General features: G+C 39.0%; 1 protein-coding gene across 1 annotated transcript; it reads right to left on the reverse strand.

Moving 5' to 3' along the window:
* Positions 1-1,232: 1,232 nt before the first annotated feature.
* Positions 1,233-19,664, reverse strand: sim2 (SIM bHLH transcription factor 2). Its single transcript, XM_029519355.1, has 11 exons — positions 19,490-19,664; positions 14,829-14,911; positions 13,410-13,499; positions 9,977-10,085; positions 8,102-8,187; positions 6,587-6,786; positions 6,295-6,401; positions 5,929-6,076; positions 5,692-5,845; positions 4,768-5,083; positions 1,233-2,336 (listed from the first exon to the last, which is right to left on the reverse strand). The coding sequence occupies exons 1-11, from the start codon at positions 19,662-19,664 to the stop codon at positions 2,173-2,175; spliced, it is 1,632 nt and encodes a 543-aa protein (XP_029375215.1). The 3' UTR covers positions 1,233-2,172.
* Positions 19,665-20,510: the final 846 nt, after the last annotated feature.

The raw sequence follows: 20,510 nt of genomic DNA on the forward strand, positions 1-20,510 counted from the left end.
ACTAACAGTCTGTTGCACCCATTATTATTGTCTCTTATAAGAAATATATACAGCCTGATATCTATTTTCTCTTCCTTTTGTGTCCCCTCTTTATTCTCCCTCCTCAATTATCTGAACCCAAACAGACCTCAGCACTACGAGTCTGGTTTTGATGGAGTGCCCCTTCCCTTCTGCAGCCAGGTGCTGCATTGTTGTGTGTCAACCTGATTCTTTAAAATTGCTTCTTTTGGATAAAGTCTGATTATGAACACATCACACAAGCATGTAAGAAATATATGAGATGCTGAATATTGATTTTAATTTGTGTTTAGTTTTGACAAGGATTAATGATGATCATGATGATGATGCTAAATAATGATAATTGTCAAGCCCAAAACAGAGGCAGAATTCAGCAATGCAGTCTACATGTATTTATTTTGTAGTGAAGACCAGCATCTTGTGCAGCAATATTTACAGTGCAGGCCTGACAAAACAATCAACCAATATGAAGAAACAAAATTATGTAAAAGTCTCAAGCCATGCACTAGGGAACTCCCTTTAATTCTGGGCCCTTGCAGCTTCACACTCACTGGTCACTGTCTTGGCACTCCAGCCTCCTTAGCTCAGGTCCTAATAAGAGACATTGTTTAGTAATTGGTAATCAGTTGTCACACATAAGGTAAACCCCTGGTCAGCAAATTACCACAAATATTCCTATTTCACATTTTAAATAGACTCCAGTATATTCAAACAATTGCACGATTCCAAAAAGCCTTTAAAATAGCTTTACTTGGTGCCTTCCCAGGGAACCCCCCATAAACCCATTCCACCCTCCAGTAGAGTTTTGGCAATTCCAGATCTAAATAAGAAGAGCAAGCTGCTAGAAGAGACACTGATGCCAATTTTTATGTTTTTTGTTGGGTTTTTTTTTTTGTTTGTTTGTTTTTGTTTTGTTTTGTTTTCCCTCATGTAAGACAATTAACTAATAAATGCACATGGACTTAAAATACTTATCATTCTTTCTTTTAAAACCACAAATAATGTTAACGCGTTCCCCCCGTTTTAACGGCAGTTCAAAGTGGAGCAATGTAACATTGTTGCATCTCAACCTTACCCTGTATAATCTGCACCAGCAGTCAGTGATGGAAATGCTTTCTCCAAATGCAGGGAACTAGTGACAGGCCTGAGTAATATTTAAAGAAATATTGCCTCCAATCCGAAGTTCATTGAGAACATTTTATGTTGGCCCCTACTTGATATTTGGCTGAGGTGGGGTGAGTTGTGCTTAAGTTTATGTTAGTAAAAGGTGTTTCTACAGATGTGAGATGATGAAATTAACTTGATTTTTCTTCAATCTTTGCTTTTTAATTTACAAATTATAGCATGAGCACAGTTTCTTTTTCAGTATTAAATTACTATAATTTTTTATTTCAACAACTGCACTTGAAATGTGAAATAAAAATGCATGCTGCCTATATATGTTGCATCATTTAACTCTGAATGGGCAAATGTAAAGCTACTAAACTGTATCAGTTCCAATAACTATATGCCAACTCACTCATGAGGTTGGTTATAAGACAAACATCTTCCTTTGCCCCTTGATGAGCCATTTTTAGTTTGTTGCTTTTTGCCTCTCCTTTTGTGATGTAGTGGAGAATTATGTCTGTACACCTCTCTTCCAGGTTTAGAAATCCAACAGGGTTCTGAGAGAAATTTGATTTATTTTTCGATTCACTATCAAACTTTTTTTTTCATTTAGATTTGAAAGTATGGTTGATACTTATATTTAATGTATTCCTTGTGTTTTCTAAATATATGGATAGATTCAGTTGTGTGTTTGGCCCACATGTGCCTGGATGACTCCTGATAACTTTTGGGCACACATGAGTCAGCAAATGATGTCCTCTGGGATTTCCTAACAGAACTGGAACAGGGCATTAGTGAGCTTGGCAGTCTGTGATGCCAAAGTGGTCATGTTGGCTTGAGTTATAGAAGACATACCATTCACTGTGGCTTCTCCAAACTTTTTCCACACCTTCCACACCTGCTCTCATCTGTGAATAAATGGGGTACCAATGTTGGACCTGACAATTCTGGAGTTCTCCAGCAAATGGAAAATCAAGCTGCACAGTGCTTGGGTGAGAGCACAGGTCCCGGTAGAGAATGTCAGACCTTCTTGTCACCCTCATGCTGTCATATATGATATGCACATGGCAGCCTGTTGGAGGTCACTGTGTAGGGCTCAAGGGAACAGGTAACTGTCCAGCTGCTGGGTCGGTGCCATTCTAATGCCCTGTCCAGTTCTCCTTGTGTCACAGCCTGTCTCCTGGTCACCCCTCCATGATCTTGAGACTGTTCTAGGAGACACAGCACACCTCCTTGTGACCACATGTATGGAATTGCCATCCTGAAGGAGCTGGAATACCTATGAAACCTAATTGGGCTGCAGGTACCACTTCATTCTACCAGTAATCACGAGGGCACTAGAAACAACATAAAATTTGACAAGGCTCAGTCAAGGATTCCAGGGAGACAGCAATGGTCTGTGGCTCCCACATGTAAAGCCATTCCAGTTTTGGGGAGTGGTCTTGCATTTTCCTCTCCATTGTATCTGTTGCCACATTCATTTACAACAAAGCCGATTAAATTGACTCGCAGTTAGACATATCAAAGAGAATTGACTTTGGCTGGGCACTGTCCCGGTCACCTCACATTCGTTATGATGACACATGTACCAATGTAATGTGAGAGCTCTCTATGATTCTCAGGGGAAGAACTAATGCTGGGGCTGTTGCAGCTGTAAGAGGCCATGTCTTTGCCAAGGTAAATTGGATTCAGTGTGGTAAAAGGTGGTGGTTGTTTTACTAAGATTTGAGAAAAGTTCATAGACATATATGGAACATGTGGAAGTCCTACCCCAAACCTGACACCTATCAACATTCTCCTGTTGTCCTCTGTAGAACTGGGCTGTGGCTCTGTGGCAGCTTGATGTTGGTTACTAGTAGCAGGTTGTTGATAACCTATAGATCTGCAGCTGTAGGGAGCATCTGTACACAGCCTCCTCCTGCGTCCAATCATCATTTTCCCAGGTAAAAGCTGACCCACTGCGGCTGTCTGCAGAGGGCCAACCTGCTCACCTTTGCCCAGTACCAAACCACTGACCAAAGGGCAGGTCAGAGCTTGGTCATCTCTCAGCACCTCGACTCCTTTCCTATTAATTACACTGTCCTGGCTCGAAAGCTTTTTGTTTTTGGTGGCATGTGGAGGAAGACGTGCACAAACATCAGACACCTCACTGTGTGTATAATATTGGTAGGGTTCCTCTTTTAGCTTGCTGGGAGAATATTGGTTAGTGCTACTGGGACAATTATGATGGAACTCATCATGGAACCTGTGGTCCACTGCCAGCATCGGGCCTAATGGGAAAAAATATATTCAGAGGCTGATATTACTAGGAGTCCTGCTGAAGCAGCATCAGGAACATTGAATTTTCTGAGAAGTATTTATCATTAAATTCATTAAGATAGGATGATAGTGAATCTGGTCTAAAGATATTCACAGTACTTTTCTAAATGAGGATGTAACACCAATATCTTTGCCAAAGCACAGAGAATAATATATCACTGGTTAATGCACATAGTGGAACTGGACATAATCAATATGTCTCATTAATCTTGCTACTCATGATTAAACACTGTTAATCATTTACATTAGCTGTACAGCTGCCAAAAACACAATTTTTACTTATTACTAATATTTACTAATGCACATTTAGTGGTACTAGGTCCTGTACTATGTAAAGTGCCTAGACGTGGCTCTGTTAAAATTTTGTGCTTTACAATTACCGTATTTTCCGCACTATAAGGCGCACCTAAGAGCCTTCAATTTTTTCAAAAGCTGACCATGCGCCTTATAACCCGGTGCGCCTTATATATGGATCAATATCAATATTGATCCATATATATCTGCCAGTGGATCGTAAATGCCTGGGCTGATATATCAGTCTCAACTGTGGACCGAGCTTTCAGGAAGGCAGGAATTGTCACTGAACTGCCAGACAACAACAGCGACACTGACTCGATTAATGACTTTGATGAGACGGAGCCGGGCGTGTTGGATGCCGCATTCGCCCAGCTGTTCAATTCGGACACTGAAGAAGAAGTTCGAGGGATTGGTAGATGAGGAATGAACTGATAAAGTGAGCTTTACGTGTTTCTTTTGTATGTTTACAGTTGAACAAGGTTGGTCATATTGTGAATATGGACATTAACGCATAACGTAACGTAACGTAACCCCAGCCTCTACTGTAGCGCCTTATAATGCGGTGCGCCTTATATATGGAAAAGTTTTAAAATATGTCATTCATTGAAGGTGCGCCTTATAGTGCGGAAAATACGGTAATTTAGATTTTTGTGTACACTGTTTTGCTAATATTAGACCTAGAACTTCTTCAATCTGTGTGCTTCACGCACCCATTCATATTTACATCGCTCTCTCTGGGTTTTGTTGCTCTGTCCTACCCACTAAACACCATCACTCCAAGAACACATCAGAGGGGGAGAAAAGGTCTACCCAAAAACTCACAAGATATATCATTAACTGCTTCCATGAAAAAGAAGCAGTTTGTGGTAGAAGTCACCAAATTTAAACAGGAAATGATGTGTCCAACAGCACTTAGTAGAAAACATACTTAAAGAGGCCTGATTAGCACTGGTAAGTTATAAATTGCACATAAGTTATTTATATTTTGAAAGTTGATGATATTCTGCAAATATAAATAAGGTGTACCTGTGTAATTTTGAGGTGCTGGGGGACTGCCAATGTTCCATCCAACAGGTCCTCTGCTGTGTAAGGAGCCAATAATATGTTGAGCCAGATGAGAGGAGGGAACTAAGCTAGACAGCTGGCCCTGGGCATCCATATACCGGCAGTTGTTGGAGTAGTGGAGGGTCAAATTGCTGCAGGACACCTTGCTAGTTTCTCGGCTCAAGCTGGAGCTCTTCTGCTTGCTGTGGTTCAGAGAATATGGTGATCTCTCCTTCAAAAGATTCTCCTGATGGGAGCAGCTCAGGCAGTCTGACAAGGACAGCCTAGAGGCCTGCTGCTATCCATAAACACATAACAGCATAGATAATGTTGTTGCTTCTTTTGTACTCCTCTACACAATATTACCCTATATTTCTTTGTGTGCAGCTGAAGTTTACGGAATGCTACAGTAAGCCATTCTTAGAGAGTAACAACCCAATCGGGCAAGTGCTAGCTGGTTGCCATGCTAACGTCAGTAAAAATATCTTCTGAGCAAAGTATACCACAAAAATAAAACCTCCAATTTGGCTGAAATGCACGTATTGTATTCATGATGGAAAATCCTCCAAATCTGCAGTACAAGCCCAAGATTTGATTTTGTTGGAGAAGATAACGTACTGAGCAAACATTTCCTATCATAACTATGTAAAAATATTAACTGTTTATTCATTCAAAAATTATACCAATTGGACAGTCAGTCAAACATTTGTCATTTTTAATGCCTGTCTTTTCTCCCATTCACAAACTCTTTTGCCATTGCAACACCCTCTCTGATCCTCAATCATGCCCCAAAAATAGCCAGTCTCATTATTGTTGCAATTCTGTTTATTCCAAATTTCATACCTTTAGCAAATGCCCTATGGAGTGTTAAATGTTTTTAGACAAAAAGCCAAGAGGAATACCCACCTCTGGATAGGGAGCTGCTCTAATTTTGGCCTTCATCTTGACATCTTTGGTTTTCAGTTGTTTGTGGTGTTCCTCAGAGTAAGTTAGACTAAGACCAGGCTTAGTGCCTCGATTTTGATTTTGAGATAACTGTAGTTCGTTGCACTCGATGTCACTGTGTGCAAACAGACAAGCACTGATTTAACGGGAGGTTTTGTTTAGAGACTTACAAGGGGGAGGTGGAAGGAAGTGACTCACGTGAGAACGTAATTCACACTGACAATACAGTGAGGCCTGGAGGAACGGCTATTGTGGACAATTGTGGCACAGCTCTGAACCCACACCCAGCCTCCACTCTTGGCAAACATGCGGTAATATTTTGTGGTGACCTGCCCTTTCACCAGTACTACAAAAAACACAAAGGTCAGAATAAATAAGAGAAAAGTTGCCCAATCAAAGACTTAAATATGAGAGGATTACCCCTCTAGCCAGCACTTTGCATTAACCACTTGAAGAGCCAAACACTTTACCACCAACTGCAGTCATCACAATTCAATGTCCCGACAACAACTGAAAACACAAATGCTCCCATCTAAAGTCTGGTTAAGGATTCTGAGTACTCACATAAATGGTGAGCATTGCGTAGATGGAAAACATCACAGGCATGGACATGATGATACAACGTCTTCTCTATCAGATCTTGAGGCTCATAACCTGTCAGCTCGGCCACCCTAGTTCCAGGAGAGAAGACACAGAAGCTGATGTGGGCATAATCTACACATTTAAAACTGTACTTCAATATGTTCCACATATTTATCTGGTAGTTTTCACTATTTATATTTTATACAGAGATCACCCAGGTACCACAACATCATGGCTTCTATCTTTTTATCCACCCACTTCGTCAATCACCTACCTTGTGTCCAAGAAAATGAGCTTGAAATCCAGACTGGCCCGAAACATGAACATGTTGCTGTGGAGCTTTATATCAGTGATACCACTTGGTGGTAAAGAGTGACCAACCGCCACCAGACCCATTGTTTGATAACAGGATTCATACAGCGCCATGTCAATTATGTACTGATGTACTTTCAGGTAGCCACTGCAGTGAATAACCTGAAAAGAAATCAAATCAAACCAGATTTATTTGTATAGCGCCAAATTATTACAAAGTTACATCAAGGCACTTTACATATAAAGCAGGTCTAGACTAAACTCTTTATAAAATTATTTAAAGAGACCCGACAGATCCCCCGATGAGCAAGTACTTGAAAACAACAGTGTGACATTAATGTCTTTAAATATAAACACATTCAAGGTCATAATGAGAGAGAAGATCTGTTATTTTAACATACCATGTTTTCAAGGGTGGGTCTGAAAAGCTGTTACGGGCATATTATGTCCAAATGAAAATCTGGAATATTAGTGACCTCTGACTTTTGCATGTGAGCATATCGGTGTTTATGCTGTTGTCAAATAATTTAAATTAAAAAATATCACAACATATTTCTATATCAAAACAATTAGCAATGGCAAAATATTGGAAACATATTTAGAGGGGGGAAAGCATTGCATGGCAATGTGAGATTATTTGAGTTTACTGAGCAACTGAAGCACAAAACCCCCCCAGGAAATTACTCTTTTTTTTTTTTCTTCCACTGTTTACATGAAAATTGTCCCCAAGATATATTCCCACCATTACGTCATTTGTCGTCATCAGTGATTACCACTGGATTTGTTATCACCATAAAATTTCCATACTCAGCTCCCGCCACACCACGACGCACATCTCCTTCTCCTTGTCATGTAAGCTTTTTAAGCTGTTTGAATTTTGTGTTGGTGTTAGTTTAATCATTTAAGAACATTTTAGATGTCTTTTTTGGAGTGAAAGCTTGTACCTGTGCCACTGGTTTTCCCACACAGACACCTACTGTGGCACTACTGGTTGGTTGGGAAACTTCCATTTTGAAGCCTTGAGTTTATAAATTTTCCGTTGTCATTAAGGTTTTTGAAACCAAAAGTGAAAGAAAAGATGAAGCTAAGGGGAATTAGGAGCTGATCTGACATGCTATCCTTATTGTCAGGTAGGTCACTGTTCCTAGTAATTCATCATTAGGAAAATGTTTAGTGAATCTAATAAATCTAGTAGGAACCAAGACCATTTTCCCATAGATTTACTAACTGAGTTATTTTTGCAAGACATGGTAATCACATCGAATGCAAGCATTGATTTCAATGTTCAACCTTTATTTATGTGTCCATTTTTACATGGTCTACAGTCTATTGTTTTCCCTGAAATCAGGACCATGGTGTTTTCTTACTGAACTGGCTTTTTACCAACCTAAAAATGATTCGCTAATGCATTGCCTAATGATAACTGCAGTTGTTAATGTGTTTTTGAGTAATTGTCGATTCATTGGCTGCAGTTTACCTTATATCCTCCACATGTCAGTCCTGCATTTCGTTTAGCAAGAACACACTTCATCCTCAGAAAGAAAGAACGCTCTACCTCAAAGTCTGTAACACAAACACACAGTAAACAACCACTACTGAAATTATATTACACAGTCTGATTTCACAATATAATATCTCTGTGTTGTGGTCACCATTGCCTTAATCTTAAAATTATTGAAATTATATTATTGTATGCTGTGCATTGTACATGAGTCTTGGCCACTCTATTGGCCACCCCTGGCAAAACGTCACAGCTGTTCAATGGTTTGCTACGTGAGGAAAGCAACCTTTCTGCACTGGTGCAGCATTTCCGGCCAGAGACTTAAGCTGCACACCGCGCAGCTTCATTGTAGCTCAAGTGTCGGTTAAGTGTCGTGCCTCATTCACCAAGAAGAGGATTTGAGCGGCTGTTTGATTATATCAAAGTGGAGATTGCATTTCAACACTTTTAGTGACATTAGTCCCATGACTACATATTTAGCGAATTTTAGCGCCGCCATGACGCTCACTAGGAGGGAAAACATTGCTAACAGCATTAGCTATGAATGTGAATGTATCACAATGTAAGTATTGTAACTCTTCAGTGAGTTAACATTAACTGATACAACAAGACCTTCACACAATTTATAATTAACTGGCCAGTGGACACAATGAATTGTTTTCCCATATGTACTTTGGGGACTGTGGTGCCTCTTGTGGTGGGCATGAGTACAAGACATTTTTTCTTTCTCTCACTGTTCTCTCTAGGACTTCAATACACAGAAGTGCAAATAAATTTAAGTTAGATTCTATAATAATTCCATGTATTATATTATATTAAAACAAATTTTTATGTATTTATTATTTTTTATATTTATTTTAAGTGTATTCTGAAATATCCAGTATTTATTGCATAAATTTAAATCATGTAATCTCCATCCATCTATCTTCTACCACTTTTCCGTTTTCGGATCGCGGGTTTTCTGGAGCCAATCCCGACACCCAGAGGCAAACAACCACTCATACTCAGACTCAGTTAACCAGTTAGCCTAGACATCTTTGGACGGTGGAAGGAAATCAGAGTATCCGGAGGAAATCCATGTAGGCACGGGGAGAACATGCAAACTCCACACACAGAAAGGCCAAGAAGCGGATCAGCGACCTTCTTATTGTGGGGTGACAGCGGTAACCACAACGACGCCGTTCTGCACACCATGCAATCTGTTGGTCAATTTTAAATCTATTTGAAAGAAATAAACTTGATTTACATATGTACATTTGAAACAAATACTACTGCTTCAGCTTTACTGATTCATGGGTGGATTCATGGGTGTACTAGCTACTACCAACATGCTCTTTCTAAACTGTTAGTACACTAGATCTATTAAACAAGAGCTGGGCATAATCAAATCCCTGAAACTGACCACCAACATCTTGACACCATGTTTTCAGACTGAATTTAATCACGAAGACTCACTTCATTATCCTGTAGAATTGAGAGAATTAACAAAGTATACATGGCCCTCTTACTGCTGTGTTCTGTACAGCATCTGTATAATGAATATTTCCACACTATTAACTACAATTATACAACAACACAGTTTTGTCTCTGAAACAGTTGTTAGTATCTATCTTCCAATGGAAATTTCCCTTTCTATCTAAACTTATTTCTCCACAATCTTCAGAAAACAGCAGAGCAGTGTGTGACGTGACTACATTGGAAATGTACATTATACTTAACAAGTTTATAAACCATTTGATCATGTCTTTGCTTTTGAGATGGAGATTTCACATGCTTGTCAGTTGAAATAAATTAAGACACCAAACAAGAATTTTCTATAGAGCTTGGAGAATGAAGCTATTCTTGAAGTACCTGGAGAGGTGTGATGGTGTGAGGGCTGACAGACACTCAGTACTCCAGTCATCTCATCGTGGTCTGATGGATGGATGTATTCAAATATACTGTTGCCTGTTAGCTCCACCTGCATACGCATATCAAAAATGTACTCAAAAATATGCAGTGACTGGCTGCATAACAACCAAACGACAGAAATAAGCCTCGATACAAAGTGAACATCCCAGATGTTTTGTAAATTACAAAACATCTGGGATTTTGGGATCTGGGATTGTTTTGTAAATTACAAAACATCTGGGATGTGGGTGGATATTAGATAAATTTTACTCACAGTAAAATGTGTATATGAACACTTTCTAAAAAATTTTTCTTTATAGATCTTATACAATTATTATAATAAGCTGGAAGTGTCAACATTTTGGTAGAGTTAGCATACAGAAATGGACAAAGCTGTTGGTACCCTTCTATGCATTAATATGCATTTTGGCAAATTCCAGTCTCCCTTTTTTTATGATTTGGATGATTTGGAGTCCTCCTTGGTCATCTTCCATTAAGTCCACTTTGGCTCAAACAGTGACGGATATGTCGCTGATGTGCCTTGACCTTGGAGTTCACCTGTAATCTCTTTGAAAGGACACGATCAGTCAAAAGTTTGGACACACTTTCCTATTCATTTGAATGAGAAAGTGTGTCCAAACTTTTGACTGGTCGTGTAGTTCTGGGCTCTTTGGTCACCATTCAGATTATCCATCTCTTCAATTTGTCATAATTTTTCCTCGGCCACGGCCACTTCCAATGAGGTTGGCTACAGTCCTGTGGACCTTATACTTATTAATAATATGTGCAACTGTAGTCACAGGTACACCAAGCTGCTTGGAGATGGTCTTATATTTAATTATATATTTAAATCAAATCAATTCAGATTTATTTGTATAGCGCCAAATCATAACAAAGTTACATCAAGGCACTTTATATATAGAGCAGGTCTAGACCAAACTCTTGAAATGATTTAAAGAGACCCAATGGATCCCCCGATGAGCAAGCAACTGGCGACAGAGGCAAGAAAAAACTTCCTTTAAGAGGCAGAGACCTCGGGCAGAAGCAGGCTCGGGGTGGGGGTGGGGGGGGGGGCAGCCATCTGCCTCAACCAGTTGGGTTGAGAGTGGGAATAATAATATTAATAATATAATATAGTATAATATTGTATTATGTTATATTATTAATCATTTATTTTATTATATATTTTGTTTATATATTTAATATTAAAATTATTTTAATTGGCTGAATTATTTGGCGTTTTTAACATAGTTTTGAGAGCATAATTTGCCAATGCTGAGGCAAACACTATGGATTCCCGCGCATTCAGTCATTCATTTTGATTTATTCTGCTCATGGTAGCATATATTTTCATCAAAATATATATACAGTTAATAATTTAACAGCTCAATTTACACATTTGTTGTAGGAAAGGAACAGTAGGAAGACCAATCTTGTATGAACACAAACAATGAATTAGTGCGGTCAAACCCGCCTTCAAACGATGAAGTCTTCATTCTTATTTTATTATTTTGCCCCAGACATTTTAGTGAGATCGTAAATTGCTTGGCTAACTTTTGTCATACTACATAGATTTCTCAAAGATAGCCACAGGAGGAAGCAATGGAAAGTAGCTCTTCGGAAATCAGCAAATCAGTGTCTGGGCAAGGTGTCAAGGTGTTGTCAGTCAGTTTGTACGGGCTGATATCGGTAGTGTACATAGCCTGTATGTGTGTGTGTGTGTGTGTGTGTCTGTGTGTATACTCTTCATAGCCTGTGTGTGTCAATCAAGTTCTTATTTTAGTCATCTGAAATTTTTAAATACATTGCTTTTGGTCCATAACTGTTTGTCAAGTATAGTAGTGCATTTATGGATGAATAAATGAAAGACATTAACGCAAATTTCTTTTTAGAAGGGCTCTTTATGAAATTAAGTCCATTTACATCTAGGCCAAACCCGCTCCATGCGGTATCTACATATATATGTTTATGGTGTAGCTGACTGTGCCTTCACACAATACAAAAGTCGGTGGAGAGCTATTGATTGTTTTCCCCTCCAGCGTGGGCTTAAATGTCCTCTGTCACTATGGCTAAAAGACATGACGATGAAGCGATGATAAAGATAAATGTTGATTCTCTAAAAAAGGAAACAAGTTGTTCATTATTAAGTGAAATATCTTATTTTCTCATGTATATTTATAATTACTCTTTAACTAAACAAAAATATGTTTCATCTGATTACTCGATTAATCGATAGAATTTTCAGTAGAATACTTGATTACTAAAATATTTGATAGCAACAGCCCTACTATGTTTACTTGGACATTTATGTTCCCATTCAATTGAATTCTTATGTTCCATTGTAACTGTGATGATACAAGTGTCATTTTGATTGGTATGCACTTTTATTTTCACTGATGTTACTTCATGTTCGTTATTTAAATTAATTTTATCAGGAAATTAGAAAGAAAACTATATACAAGCATGTTAAAGGTCTAGACTATAAGACCATCTCCAAGCAGCCTGATGTTCCTGTGACAACAGTTGCACATATTATTCAGAAGTTTCTGTCCATGGGACTGTAGCCAACCTCCCTGAATTTTCCTCTTGCTGCCACGCAAGAGGAAAATTGATGAAATATTGAAAGGAAGGATAATACGAATGGTAAACAAATGGCACAGAACAAGTTCCAGAGAGATTAGAGGGGAATTCCAACATTAAGGTGCATCAGTGTCTGATTGCACCACCTGTCGCTGTTTGATCCAAAGTGGACTTAATGCAAGATGGCCAAGGAGGACTCCACTGTTGAAAGCAAATCATAAAAAAGTGAGACTGGCATTTGCCAAAATGCATATTGACAAGCGACAGAGCAACAAAGAAAAGAACATTGTACCTAATGTAAAACATGGAGAAGGCTTTTTTATGTTATGGGGCTGCTTTGTGGCATTCAGGTGCAGGCTGTCTTGAAACCATAAAGGATATAAAAATATCAAGCCATTCGGGAGCAAATTGTGCTGCCCAGTGACAGAAAGCTTGGTCTCAGTCACAGTTCATGGGCCCTCCAACAGGATAATGTCCCAAAAGACACAGCTAAAAACACCCAAGAATGGCTAAGAACAAGATTGGACTAGAAACAGCGCTAACCACTAACCACACTACTAAGTTTCAAGTTATTTCATTGACCATTGGAAGTTTTCCTTTCTTTAAAGGGGTACCAACAATTTTTTTCATGCCTTTATATGTGTATCTCCATTGGCCTACATGTAGATGGCCTATGTAAATGGCCTACATATAACTTTTATGAGGTGATTCCTTCTTTCTGTTATGTTATATAGGAAGCCACACAACTGCTAATTACAAACTGTTCATCTGAAATATAAACACAGTGAATCATGGTAGTGTTGAAGGGCCTTACCTGGGATAAACCAAGATGAACTGATGCTGTTTCTGAGATGTACATGATTTTACCATCAGAGGCAACAACAAACACAAAGCCGTCGAGAGTCTGAGTGAAATAACAATGAAGTTAGTGTTGTAAATCAAATCAAATCAATTCAGATTTATTTGTATAGCGCCAAATCATAACAAAGTTACATCAAGGCACTTTACATATAGAGCAGGTCTACACCAAACTCTTTATAAATTTATTTAAAGAGACCCAACAGATCCCTCGATGAGCAAGCACTTGGCAACAGTGGCAAGGAAAAACTTCCTTTAAGAGGCAGAAACTTCGAGCAGAACCAGGCTCGGGGGGGGGGGGTGGCCATCTGCCTCGACCGATTGGGTTGAGAGTGGGAGAGAGAGTGAGAGAGAGTGAGATAGGCATTGGAAGGGGGGGGGTGTAGGCAGAAACATGTTGCTGCATGAAGTTCATGGAGTTGAGCTGTAATACAGAATTCATGAAATATGGGACCAGCAGGTGTTGCAGGAACATGGGATGGCGATGAGTCACCACCTGCAGGATGAGGACAGGGAGAGAGAGGAGAGGAACTGGGAGAGACAGAGACTTTGGCAGAACATGGTTAGTAAATGCAGTATAAATGCTTAGAACTGGGTGAAACTGTGTTTTTTAAGAAGGCTGGTTCTTATCAATGCATGCAAGGGGGGAGGAAGGGAGAGCGAGCGAGACGGAGGGAGAGAGAAAGAGGGAGAGGGGGAGAGAGAGAGAGAGAGAGAGAGAGAGAGAAGCTCAGTCCTTCCCCCAGCAGCCTAGGCCTACAGCAGCATAGCTAAAGAGTAGAGGACCTTAACTTTTTAACTATAAGCTCTGTCATACAGGAAAGTTTTAAGCCTGGTCTTGAAAATTACTAAAGAGTCCGCCCCCCGCACCAATAATGGAAGTTGGTTCCATAAAAGAAGAGCCTGATAACTGAACGATCTGCCTCCAGATTTACTCTTGGAGACTCTAGGAGCCACAAGTAAACCTCCATCTAGAGAGTGGAGTGGCCTGCTAGGACAGTAAGAAACTATGAGCTCTCTGAGATATGATGGAGCTTGGCCATTAAGAGCTTTATATGTTAAAAGAAGGATTTTGAATTCTACTCCATATTTTAATGGCAGCCAATGAAGAGCGGCTAACACAGGAGAGATATGATCTTAGCAATCAGGGTATGAAATTAAAAGGGGTGAGATGTGATGATTGTTCAGGTTATCAAAGTTAACACTATCATAGTTATCATAGTTAACATGTTAACACTGTTGGCATACTCTCACCGGGAGAAGAGCAGGACTAATAGCGAGGGACAGGATCAATGCTGGACGTGACGCAGAACAATACCATGGATGGCATCGCACTAGAACGGAACACAATGTTGTTTCCTGTAACCCTACTTACTTGTAAAAGATGGGAACCCAGTTCTTTAGCCATGTTGTCAAGAGGATTGAATCTTGCTGACTGACCCCATCCATCACCTAGACCTACAGAGAGACATACATAGGACAGTCAGAGACACACACATTCAGAGTTCAAAAACAGAGATTATCAACATCATCAACAAAAATCATAAACTATTTTCCCTTGCATTGCTCCATTACAGAATGTCACACCAAAACTTTAAGAGTTTATTTTTTTGTCTGCCAACAGCTTGACAATGTATTTACAGGAGTTTTTCTTATGCACTCTAAAAAAATTATTCAATGGTCCTGTAAATGTGACAGTAATATGTTGGAATACATGCTTGGTGAAATTGGTGAATATCATTATGATGAGTATTTGATTTTACTACGGTATATCAAAATTCATTGGTATGGCTCTTACAGTAGTCTTAGTGTGAAATGTACATATATAAATTCAGTGTATTTCTTTAAAATAAATAAAAAATTGACTGACAGATTACATAGTTTAAATTTACGTAATAAATACAGTACTGAATTACATATTTTGAGAATACACAATAAATAGCAATTATAGATTATTAATTATTATAGAATTCAGTTTCTGTTTATTTGAAAATTCACTTAACAGCTTAGAAAAACTAGCGCGTACATCGGAAGTGAGGTCATTTCCCACGTGGGTTTGGTGGGCTCAGCACACAGAAATTCAGTCTAACCTGACCTGATGGTAACCAAATCAAAAACAAATTGTAAAAATAAACTTGCACTTTTTGTTGATGAGATGTGGTTCATATGAACAAGTTCAGTTGAACCCCTCTGTCATTGTGATATAGGTATAGCCTAATTCGATTTGATTTGATTCAATTTGAAAAAGTTAATTGTTGAAATGCACTTTTTGGCTGTTACTTGCATTCTACTATAAAAAAATTCTGTTGGTAATCTGTGAAGAGGCTTGAAGAAATTAAATATGCTATGGTAATTTTTTAAATAAAGGTTTTATTGGTTAGTACCAGTGTTGGTCACGTTACTTGGAAAAAGTAATTAGTTACTTTGATTACTTTAGTTATTTTTCAAAAACACGATGCACGCACTGAATACCTATGAAGCAATAAAGCCTTTCAGCCTAATTCTATTCTTTCTGCATATTCCAACGTATAAAATTTAATCAAATGAAACTGTCTTTTTTAAAACTTCTTTAATGAGTTCAATCTTTTAACTTTATGCACATTGCATCAAGCAAAAATTAAATGAAATGAAAATGAAAATTGTTGAACATTTAAGCGTATTTTTGCACATTTCACCATATTTTAATAAAATAAAGTAAGCCCTTCGTCTGTTAACTTATATGTCTGCTTATTACAGCATTAAAAAAAATACATCTTTTTATGTGTAATCCTTCAAATAGCTTCTTCAATTCAGCCGCACAAAGTCATGTCGTTCTTAAGTGTAGTTTCACCTGGCCGCCCGGGCCGTCGGAGGTTCGCCCGGGGGAATTGGATGTGGTAGCCGCAGCGGGCAGGTCAGTGGGGGGTCTCAGTGAGCCTCAAATTGCTCACATGTCGGGTTGTTAAGTGCTTGCTCAGATATGAGGTGGAATTTTTCGCTGCAGATAAAAGTTTTCTTCCCACGCAGAGTGTACAGCGACGCTAATGTTTTTGTCACCTTTTACCGAGTCAAACTCAAAGTAATGTCGGTATTTCCTAGCATTAAACGCTGCATTGGCCTGCTCTCTCCCGCGCTCCATATTGTCTCTTGTTGATCACTTCACGTGTCTGTGTGGTCACTGACGTCGCGCCGCTCATACGTCATTTTCACGAATCAAAACAAAATCACGGGTTAGTAACGTAGTAACGCAGGCTGATTGCGGGTGAGTAACAGTAATCTGATTACTGTTTTTGCAATTGTAATCCCTTACTTTACTCGTTACTTGGGAAAAGTAATTGGATTACAATAACGCGTTACTTCTAACGCATTGCTGCTCATCAGTGGTTAGTACTGACTTTACGAATAGTTTATCAAAACATCTTCAAGTAAAGTACAAGACATAGTAAATTAAGTAAAAAAAAAAAGCAAAATGAGACAGAACAACACTTTTTTGGTAAATCAATGGCAAATGTGCAATTATCTCCTATGTTTCTATAGGAGATCAGTCTCCTATAGAAACATAGGAGAACATAGGAGATATAGGAAACATAGGGCATTTCTATACCTCTGCATGGCATTTTAGCTATGTTTACTAAATTAATATTACTTTCAAGAAGGTGACCAGGCTGCACAAGTCTGTCACATCAGTCAAGAGAAGCAGTAACTGATATAAATGTTAAAATGTAAAAAGGTCAATATTAGATGAATAAAACAATATACAATAACCTTATGTCTTAGGCCCACATAAATTTGATTACATGTTAAATTGCTGATAAAGAGTTGCATTCTAAAATTCAATGGAACCACGGGTTTGTTTACAGCATGCCCAATATCAGAAAGAGGAAGACAGACAAGGGAGTCCTCCCTCCTTTGCTGGAGAGGGCTTCAGATAAAATAAAACAGGGCAAATCAGTCAGGGGAGTTACCAAATCATATGGCAACAGTCATAAAATGTGAATGATAAATAATGTTTTTCAATGGGAGCATTTGATAGATTATTAACATATATTTTAGACATGTTACAACCACACCTATTGTAACACTTGTAACACAAAATATACAGTATTAGCCTACTATGCATTAGAATGACTGTTTTTAAATCATTTTTAAAACCTGAAAACGTGTCATTAAACCATTAAAATACATTGTTTCGGAAATTTTAATTATACATTTTGTAATATAGCAAATTGGCTGTTCTAGTGTAAACAGTTTTTGACTTCGTAGGAAATTTGATAGTGTTAGAACCGTACCTGGTCTGCCCGACCATGAAGCAAGTAGGCCTATCCATCTATGTTCTGGTCAGCTCAGATCAGCATAAAACATGCAATGATAGGTCCCTTCAGTCTCTGACACCACGCAACAAACAATATTCAATTATGTGAGATGTATCACCGTAATCAATATTAATGTATGTACAATCGTAATTACCGTAACTCCCAGAGAACACCTCAAGTTTAATTGAATGGTGTACATATTGCAGTTTACAGCATTAACATAACATAACATTAACATAAGAGCTCAGTAACAGACTGAATAATAAGTCATCGGGTTCCCCATGGTGTGTTTTATAGTTTCCTAGAGCAGCGTTGACTGCACCCAGGGTGCTAGGAAACATTTTCATCTCAGACTTTTGCGGAAAATATTGTAGGATCACAGGCTGGATCTGGAAAGGTAAATCGAATCCTTTCCAGAATTAAAGGGATGGTCTTCGGGTTTTTGCAAATTCGGATTCTGATCCTAAAATGGGAACTGAATCAATTGCGCTCTCAACTTTAGTGTGAAAAGCAGACGAAATGAAATAAATAATGAATTAAATAATGAAATAAATTCAACACGGGCGTAAAAGGTATAGTCTGAGAACGTAAACCGGCGGTGAGGACATCTGCTAGAAGAAATATTCGCGTCTAGAGCCAAAATCGTTTAGCCTTCTGTTTAACAGACTTATGTGTTAAGGCATTTTGTCGCTCCCCAGAGGCCCGTGTAAAACTCAGTCCGATTCTGGCTGGGCCTGAGTGACCTCTGGTGTTGATACTTATTACTTAGGAAGGTAAAATTCGCTATTACACAACATGCATTCATGCGACCGCAAAGGCACATCTGTGTGGACAAGATGCTGACTAGAAGTCACTCCGTGGAGCCGTCAGATGCAGACTCCAGCATGAACCGGTGTTAACGCGTCCACACGTCATCGGAGCTCGGACTGAGCTGCGCTCTCCGGCTATGAGCCAACAAAGAAGAGCTGCATCTAACGTTATGAGTGATGACCGCGAGCAAATTTTCTGCTTTCCTGCCCTGTAACCTGACTTGGTGCAGCCACGTGCACACTAATTAAATAATTCACCCTGATGAATGAGTGAGGCGCCCGTAGAAGACAACAGGTTTTCATCAGATTGAGAAAACATGTCTGACTTCAACAGCCACTATTTCAAATAATTTCAGTGAAGGAGCTAACTGCCTGAAGGAGGTTGTGAGGTTATCAGACACACACACACGAACACATTTATAAGGACCTTAAGCGCACACAACACACAAACGAAATAAAATTAAATTATTAATAGTAAAATAAACAGACCACCCTTGTGTTTACTATTTTTATATTACTGCTAATACTACTACTACTACTAATAATAATAATAATAATAATAATAATAATAATAGCCTATCCATAGTTGTTCCACTGGGAAAGTTTCATACGTCAAGCCAAATTATACCTTCAGTTTTACCATAGTTACTTCCCCAGGAGTTTTTACCTACTCTCACACAAAATCGTTTGTTAACCTATATTTATTCATTTACCTTTATCGCTCAAACATTTTACTATGCAGATTTACTAAGGTGTATAAATGAAAGCCAAAATGAATAAATATATGTATAATTTGACCAGTTATCGGTAATATGGATAATGATATTCCGGGTCTATTCTCTGACTGTGTGGTTTGCGGATGTAAATTCTAGATAGAATACACAATACACTCAATGTGTGTTTGCTCTCCCTCTGCGCGTTACCCATTCTTTTACCGTCGGGGAACACTGCCCTCATCCTAAGGTAGCTGCTGGTCAGCCGGATGATGGAGGCCTTGTCCAGCTGAGAGGTGATGGCCGTCGGCAGAGGCAGCAGCTTGGCCAGCTCATAAAACTCTCCGTTTTCCTTCTCTCTCCGCGTCTTTGCTGCGTTTTTGCATTTTTCTTTCATGTCGGAAGAGTTCACTGGAACGGATCACCAAAGTCCGCATAGGGTTTCCCTATAGACTCAAACCACAGTTTTAGTGTGAAATTCCCCACCAGGCCCAGAATCCGCTAAAAAGATGGACTTCCAGTAGGCGATCAGACCAGACTACATGTGTACAATGGAGGGTTGGATCAGTCACACGCTAAAGTCCACTCCACCTGCTCTTGCAACTGAGTTAAACTTCGGGGCCCAGCTCCAGGTCTTCGCGGTTGCACCATTCAGGCTTCCAGCCCTGCACACATTCAGACATCCAGACTCCTTGTCTTCTTGCTGCTCCGTGGACACTGGCGGTCTTGATAAGAAAAGTAAAATCATAACAACTAGTTAAGGGTGCGATGTGGACAACGGGCAACGGTGATGTAGTCCGAAAACTCCACAGAACAAATCTGTTGTGTCCAACGCCCATCTCTCTCTCTCTCTCTCTCTCTTTGTCTCTCACTCTCTCTCTCGTTCTGCACTTGTACTTCTGTTCGGCAGTCACTTTCCATCTTCATCAGCTCAACGGTTTCTTTTTCAGGGCAAAGAATGTTTATTATGATCAAAATTTATTTTATTTAAAGGTGCAGATTCAACTTTATGGTCAGTTTTATGATTCATTGCGTGTATATGGAGAAAGGCTTAGCTAAGCCTGATGAGGTGAACAAAATAATAGAAACATAATGAGAGAGAGAATGATAATTCTGTTTCATACAAAAAACAATGCAATACCGTCGAACAGCATACAAATATACCATTTCTTCTTACACCATATGTTCAAAATAATCACACAGCTCTGACAGTTTCAACTGAATTGACACAGACATAATTCGG

This window comes from Echeneis naucrates, chromosome 14 (assembly GCF_900963305.1).
Source record: "Echeneis naucrates chromosome 14, fEcheNa1.1, whole genome shotgun sequence".
In the NCBI taxonomy this organism is placed as follows: Eukaryota; Metazoa; Chordata; class Actinopteri; order Carangiformes; family Echeneidae; genus Echeneis; species Echeneis naucrates.